The sequence below is a fragment of the Astatotilapia calliptera genome, chromosome 14, assembly GCF_900246225.1.
Source record: "Astatotilapia calliptera chromosome 14, fAstCal1.2, whole genome shotgun sequence".
Classification (NCBI taxonomy): domain Eukaryota; kingdom Metazoa; phylum Chordata; class Actinopteri; order Cichliformes; family Cichlidae; genus Astatotilapia; species Astatotilapia calliptera.
In genome coordinates, this window is record NC_039315.1 from 20,812,242 (window position 1) to 20,820,477 (window position 8,236).

At 40.0% G+C, this 8,236-nt stretch overlaps 1 protein-coding gene across 2 annotated transcripts; it reads left to right on the top strand.

The window, feature by feature from the left end:
* The first annotated feature begins 486 nt into the window (after positions 1-486).
* On the top strand, positions 487-5,676 carry p2ry2.1 (purinergic receptor P2Y2, tandem duplicate 1). Of its 2 annotated transcripts, none has more exons than XM_026191271.1 (5): positions 487-508; positions 3,472-3,825; positions 4,567-4,735; positions 4,979-5,324; positions 5,408-5,676. In XM_026191271.1, the coding sequence occupies exons 2-5, from the start codon at positions 3,489-3,491 to the stop codon at positions 5,600-5,602; spliced, it is 1,047 nt and encodes a 348-aa protein (XP_026047056.1). In that variant the 5' UTR covers positions 487-508; positions 3,472-3,488; the 3' UTR covers positions 5,603-5,676. The 2 variants fall into 2 exon arrangements, with proteins under 2 accessions (XP_026047056.1, XP_026047055.1); XM_026191270.1 differs by lacking the exon at positions 487-508 and adding an exon at positions 2,116-2,306.
* Positions 5,677-8,236: the final 2,560 nt, after the last annotated feature.

Here is an 8,236-nt window from a genome sequence, read left to right on the forward strand (position 1 = left end):
TCTTATTAACCAAGAAAGAAGGAAAGTTTTCACACTCTTCAAGCAGGAGAAACAGGATAAATGGCGTCTCTGAACTTTTGGGTTCCCTTTGCTGTTATGAATTAAGCTTGAGTGAAGCGCGAGAACATCCCGCTGGCTTGGAAGACAGAGGAAAAGACAAACTAGCTCAGAGGAATTGAGCGTTTTACTTCTTGCCTCCTACGTGTTATGTTCAAGGTTAAGGTACAGGTAATCATTCATTTACAAAGTTTCTGGAGCAGGTGAGGCATTAAGCACACTTCCTCACCTATCACACTCGTATATTTCTACACACTCTCACACACATTCGCGCACTCGGAGGAATCGCATTCATGTTCACACCTAACCTTTTGACAGCGGAACAGAGGAAAATGGCTGCCACCCACTTATGAATCGTAATTTTTGTGTTAGGATCCTGCAAGGATTGTTTTCATCTGTGATTTATTTTATAATTTGGCTTCTGCACATACATTCCTTTGGCCTTACCGAGGTAAGAGATTGTTATGTGTCTGTGCCCATAAAACAAGAAAACAAGAAATCGGTGTGTTAACAGGGGAATTTTATTCTACTGAGTGGCTCCCACTGGTGTTTAAGTGTGCATACAGTGTGCTGGCCCCCCTGTGGTGTACCGCCTAAATCTTAAACTAAAGTTAAGATTAGAACAAAGCTCAGCAGCGTGCATTTCATCACAGCCCACAGCCCTTGTTGTTAATGCAAAATCCAAAAAATCGTTAGTTTCACAGGTTAACAACCATTATTGTGGCGTGTGAGAGAAATACGTTTTATGCCCTTTGCTACATGATCATTATTAGTTAATTGTTACATATTTATAATAATTAATTCAGGAAAGTGACAAAGGAGTGGGCACTTTTGTTTGCACACTGGCAGCTTCATTGAAAATGATTGAAGAAATATAGGCATACACACCTTTTTTAATAGCATGGCCCAACTAACTGAAGCAGCTCTGTATATTTGATTTGGCAGATTTTCACACCAGATAAATGTCCTGACACAACCCTGAAAGGGATTTTTGTGTCCTCCTGGTACTGAGACAGTGATCGTTCACTTGTTAGGCAAATGTGTAAACCCAGACACTATGGAGCCACTAACAAGTAGCCTAACCAAAACTTCAGAAAACAATAGCACGGGAAAGAAAAAAGCAATAATTTCGAGTGAATAAGTTCAACTACACGTCAGATCAACGTAACCCAGAACTATTGTACTCAGCCTCAGTATGGCCAACTTCCCATGTGCATTTCTGGCTACTTTTCCTCCACAGTTTTTGAATTTACCAGTAAAAGAATAACAGTCACATTATCAAGGACCCACAATTATCATCAAACTCATAGAGGGTGATTGCTGATACTATCAAAACTGACCCGAGGGAATTTTCAAATAAGTTCAAATGATTTGTTTCTATTGGCTGGAACTCCATATAAAACACTGGGGCATGACCAAAAGGTACTTAACACGTAGTGGACCAGCACAAGCACGTACGCCAGCAACAATGTCTGTCATTTAAGTAGGTTATGTTGTGGTCTCTGCAAAGATTCCACACAGGAGTCTAAATCAGGCCTTAGGTGTGAGGGCAAATCTGATTGAGGCTTGTGCCACCTCATACCCTCCCTCTGGACACACCTCTGATGTCTTCTCCTAAGGAATTTGGGGGGTGGGGTGGGGGTGGCATGTTAAGCAAAATGCCCATTTAGTTGTTGGTGAACTAAATACTTTTACTAGTGCAGCTTATATCTATAAATAAAGATGATTATTATTATTATTACTGTTGTCATCAGTTTACAGGCTTACATTTTTACAAATTTCTTACTCTAATAATAAAAGATGATTTAAGGCCTTTTTTCATGCTAAAAAAAACTGTCTTCTTATTTTAATAATACTAAGAGTAATTCAAATATATATCTTTCTAGGTTTACCAAAGTGAGAAACATAAATATTTAACCAGTTCGAGGTGTCTGTTGGTTTTACTGAATATATGTAACATATTAGCCTCAGGCCCCAGATGCTTGCTCACTGTGGACACGCCGCAACTCGTCAAACAGTCATACGTCTTCACAACTTTTTCACTGCCTCCAGTCTCCCAGGAACACATTCAACCACAAACAACAATGTGAGGATACTTTGGACAGGATAGTCAGGATAATAGCACCCATACAGCGTGACTTACTTCATAAGCTATATGTTTTTTAGGGTTTGGGGTTTGTTTGGGGGGGGGATATTTGTGAACGGCTGTTTTACCAGAAAATAGCAGAAAGGAATTTATTGCCGAAGAGGTAAGTTCTTCTCAACTTGGTATGGCATGCACAAAAACTTAGGAGCTACAAATATGGACGCTCGGGTCTGTTATCGATTAAATTTAACACAGGGCTGTTTAGAAGAGTAAAGGAGAGAAGAACGAAAGGTTCAGAGAGAGCAAAACAACATCAGAAAGAGGAAGGGGGTGGAAGGTCTGCTGCAGGTTAACTCCTCGGTGAGCTGAGAATTTAATAAGGTTGCATGTTGTTTCTTCAGGCTCTTTCTGTCCATTGTATTGCATGGCTGAACTTGGGCTTGTCAAATAAACAGAAAAATGGCCCGAGTTTGTGTGAGCCAGCAATGTTCAGCTCACGCCACTGAAACTCTCCAAGCTGAATCTGGTTTGAGTTAAAAAGTTATTCCTCTGTTTCTGCCGCTTGCAGCTGGAGGGTTTTTTAGACAACTTTGTCATGCCCAAACAAAACATGCTTTTTTTTAATCCGCCATGGGCCACAGCTGCACCAGATATTTTCTAAAAAAGTTGTTGGTACATAAGTTGGTGAATCAGTGTCTGAAATAAACTTTGAAACTGCATCGCTGATATGTTATTCAGAGGTGTCCCGGTGTTGTTTAGGCCAGGTGGAGGAACTGTACTGTCTGTTTAAGAGCCACCGCTTACACAGAGATTCATATTTTTGAATGGAAAAAATTATCAGTTATGGTTTTAAGTAGCTCCTTCTCTTCTTTCACCCACAATTAAAGAAAGCAACAACTAATGTCTGTGAAATGTCCTTGTGCATTTTACAGAAATGAAGTGAGTCAAGCTGGATTATATTAATTTGATTGTGCAATCACAATTGGCTATTTGCCTATACTTGGTATGGCATGATATGTTGAAGCATGCCAAAGCAAATGATTCAGGGCCTCTTTAACTGATGTCATATCCTTCTAATCACAACCATTTTCTTTGTCCTTTGTGCCTAATAGTTTTTTTCTCGATAGATAGATAGATAGATAGATAGATAGATAGATAGATAGATAGATAGATAGATAGATAGATAGATAGATAGATAGATAGATAGATAGATAGATAGATAGATAGATAGATAGATAGATAGATAGATAGATAGATAGATAGATAGATAGATAGATAGATAGATAGATAGATAACTAATTCATTCCTTTCTACAATTTTCCCCTCAGGTCTTCTCAGCATCAAGATGGCCAGCGTTGACAACAACAAGACCAACCAAACCAATTTCAGTGCCAGCTACTGTCAGTTCAATGATGATTTTAAATATATCCTCCTCCCTGTCAGCTACACCCTGGTGTTTGTGATTGGCCTAGCGCTGAACGCCACTGCGTTGTATGTGATTGTGTTCCACACCAAGCGCTGGAAGCCCTCGACCATTTATATGTTCAACCTGACAGTGTGTGACACCCTGTACATCTTCACGCTGCCATTCCTCATCTACTACTACGCCGACAAGAACGACTGGCCGTTCAGCGAACCCTTCTGCAAGCTTATACGCTTCCTGTTTTATGCCAATTTATACGGTACAGTTGTGGAAAGCTACAAACTCACACAGCGCAGTACAAAAGCTGAGCTTGACTTATTGTAGAGCAACAGCTTTGCAAGATAATATGCTGCAATACAGTATGCATTATTTGTCAGTGCAGTATGATGCAATAAGGTGTGAAATACAGTGTGTGTGTGTGTGTGTGTGTGTGTGTGTGTGTGTGTGTGTGTGTGTGTGTGTGTGTGTGTGTGTGTGGAGACTTTCAGCTTTAATTCAGATGAGCAGTCTCATGGCTGAGGGAGGGCCGTTCCCTTGATGTATTTTATAGGTTTACATCATAATCTTAGATGTCAGTGCAATTCAGAGAGGCCAATATTGGGCTGAAAAACCCAAATAAACCCGAAATAAATAAGAGAGAAACACAAAGCTTTAGGAGGGCCCAAATGCAGTCGTCAGCTCAGCGAAGCCAAATGAATAACTGAGTGGATGATCACAGAATTATTTCCATTGTTAAGAAAATCAACTTCACATCATCTAACCAAGTCAAAAAAAAAAATGCCTTAAGTGGTAGGAATATCATTATACACGCAAGAGACGCCTTCATGAACATAAACACTGAGGGTTTACAAACAAGGTGCAAACCACAGGTTACAATTTTTTTGTTTTGTTTTGTTTTTTTTATGATCTATTAGTTAATACAAAGAATTACACAGTAATACTAATAATTATTAGTCTATGAAAAAGGCATGCTAAGCATTCATTTTTCCCTCTCTGACAGGTTCCATCCTGTTCCTGTCCTGCATCAGCCTGCATCGGTTCGTTGGTATCTGCTATCCGGTCCGCTCCCTCAACTGGGTCAGCGCCCGCCAGGCCCGGCTGGTGTCTGTGGCAGTGTGGGCCTGTGTGTTATTCTGCCAGGCTCCTATTCTCTACTTTTCAAGAACTAGGTGATTAAATGTTTGTAACTTTATTTCTCTGTCTTCGTTTATTTTGTGAAAGTGTCTCTAATTGCATTTAAGTGTGGACTATCGACTTTTGTGGCACACCAGTTTTGTACTGTGCTTATCTTAGGTGACCCTAATGGGACACACTTAAAAGAACAGCCAAGCTTTTACTCAGGTTGAGTGCCAGACAGGGGGAGTGCCGTTTAAAGATCCGAAACAAATGCAATCTGTTATCTGCTCTGTAAGGGACGTGAACACCGAGCGAATCTGCCACGACACCACCAGTCCAGAGCTTTTCGATGACTTCCTGGTGTACAGCTCAGTCGTATCAGTGCTCATGTTCGTCTTACCCTTCATGGTGGTGATGGTTTGCTACGGCCTGATGGTGAGAAAGCTTCTAGATACTGGCTGGGGGTCTGGAGCAAGAACCGAAGAGGAAAGAGGAGGCTTAACAGCCCAGAGGTCCAAACAGAAGTCAGTAAAGATGATCATCATCGTGCTGGCAGCGTTCATGCTGTGTTTCCTCCCTTTCCACCTCACCAGGAGTCTTTACTACTTTTTTAGATACATGAGGCAGGTGAATCCAGCACAGGTGAGGACAAGCACTTCTTTAATAATAAACATGTTATGATGACTCTAAAAGATCGCTGAATGACATTTGCATCCATTCACCAGATCAGCTGCAGCTTGGTGGAAGCCTCCAGTGTGGCCTACAAGATTACACGACCTTTGGCCAGTGCCAACAGCTGCGTGGACCCCATCCTTTACTTCCTGGCAGGGCAGGATGCCCGCAGCAATCTCACTAAGAAGCGCAAACTGCCGCCACCAAAAGCAAACAGTGGAATCCAAAACTTGACAGCACAACACTAACACCATGTGACTGTTTGCCACCTGGGCTTGTGTAAGAGTAACAGACTGTTAAAGACTCGCATGTTTATCTACCACTCTCTTCCACACTGTGTTTTTCGTCCTGTCTCCCTCCCCTCACCCCCAACTGGTCGGGGCAGATAGCCGCCCCTCCCAGAGCCTGGCGCTGCTCTGAGGTTTTCTTCCTGTTAAAAGGAAGTTTTTTCTTCCCATGTGGGTCATTTTATTGTTGTTGTTGTTTTGTGTGTTTTAATGTAGAGTTTTTACCTTAAAATATAAAGCACTTCGAGGCAACTGTTGTTTTAGTTCAATATAAATAATATTCACTTAAGTTGAATTGAATTAAACATGATTGCAGGAAGGTTAATGACTCTCAGGACCACCTCCAAAGTGACAGCACCAGTGGGGGTTAAATACCTGGGACTTCCCATTAGTTTTTTTGAACAGAAGAACCTAAAAAGAAGTACTCAAAGCTACTGCCACCTGGATGGTTCAAAACCTACATAGACACACAGTATTGCATGACAGATGAGATCTCTTCAAGAGAGCACTTTTCAATCTTAAATTTGCACCAGTCGTTAGTTTAGCAGGTGCAACACTTCTGAGATGTTAATTTTACTTCAAGACAGATATTTTGTTATAGATACTATTTTTTGTTTTCTTTTTGCTAAGAATCCTAGTGAGAGCAAATTAAAGGGAAAAACCTGAAGTTTCGTTTTATTGTTAAAATACTGCAAATCAGGACAAAGGAGATTTATGATGACTGAAGATTAGAAATAAATGTCTATATTGTATTTGATTTCTGACTTAATGCATTAAATGCCTTTGGATGTATAGGGTATAAAGATAGTGTATTTATGAAAATAGAAAACTACGTGGCGTATCACAGCTGTGTGCTTAGAGAATTGATTTTATGAGTAATTTCCAGCACCTGATGTTTGTATAAGAACTAATAGGTTTTCTACTGTGAGCGTTGTTCTGACATGAAAGACAGGAATGCGTGTGTTCCCTGCAAGGGTCAACCTCACTGCAAATTTAAGGCTTGTTCTCGATGTCCCGGAGAAAAACACATGTCACAAATGTGAAGGATGTAAAAATCATGTAGTAAAGAAGAAGACATTTTTAAAATGTGGTAACTGGCAACCTGTCGAGGATTAACCCCACCTTTCGGCCTATGGCAGCTGGGATAGGGCAAGATGGATGGATGGATGGATGGATGGATGTTTTTCTTCTAATTTAAATCCATGTGTGTCCATAATTTTTTAAATCAAGGAGCCATAGGAAAAGAAGGGAATTTATAGTAACGTACAACAGTACAGACTCAAGTATCCCTTTAATCTACAGTGAACCACTAGGGGGTGACAACCCCCCACAAGTTCATCATGGTTCAAGCAATCCCATCAAATATTTTGCCATTTTATAATCTAGCCTCACACAAATCTCAACTCTCACATACTCACCAACTCCAGACACCACAAAGCCACACAGCAGTGCAACACCAAACCAGATAGCATTTAAAATACCTCTTTATTTTAAAAGTAAAAACATCATACAGGGAAAAAACTGCAATATTATATAAATGCATGCAAGCTGATGAGATGAATATTTAAATCCTTCCCTCTTTTCAGCAACACTTCAGCTTGAATACGTTTCATGATAACTGTAGTCTGAGTGAGAAAGTTACTAAAAACAAATCAAAAGAAAACATGTAACGCAGTCAATAAATACCCTTCCCTCCAGACATACTGTCATATTCCTTGTCACAACATAATAAGAAAATATGAAAATGAGCAGTTAAAAAAAGCCTCTATCATTATAGTACACGCTTGAAAACCCAGGAGGATGTAAACTAAAGCCAACTGAGCTCGCATGACTGAGGCATTTAAACCGCTAATTCTCTGCAGCCACTGGTGGGTTTATTGAATTAAACTATAAAATAAAAAAAATAAATAAATATGTGCGTGTGTGTCTGTGTGTGTGTGTTTATAGAAGTGGTTTCTTTGAATTTTGAAGATTGCATAGCTATAGAGTGTTTTCATGAATAGAAGAGGAAACTGTAACAGCTGAAGGAAAAAGCACTGAGATGTTGCACCCAAATGATAGAAAAATAACAAATATCATGTTAAACTTATGCTGCACTTCAGCCTTCGGGCTTATGCATGGTAGTGTGGTAGCATTTGCTGGGTTTTTTTTCTAACTTTTTCCTTTTTTTAAAATGATAAACCACAAATGTCACTCGCTGGTGCAGTGCAGTTGTCTTTCCCATTATAAGGGATCTAACGTATCACCTCATGCATACTTTAAAATTACAAAACGCCATGTTTGTCTAAACCCACCCATATTTACATATGTACATGTTTATTTACATGTTTTCTTCTACAAAAGCGAGACCCACCCCTGTAACTACTCTTTCACTCTAATGACGACAGCAGCTGGGAATGAGCCAATGGGCTGCGGCGTCATTAAAAATGCTCCGATATAGCCTGAGGTGCCCCTCTTAAAGAAAAATCGGTACATCCCGAAAATGTAAATCTCGCCATTTTTATTTGGTTTTATTTTTTACTCTAAAAGGTTTTAACTGAGTGAGCAAGTGAGGTCTGAAACCTCCTCAGTTTTGGTGTCAGCAAAATTACTTAT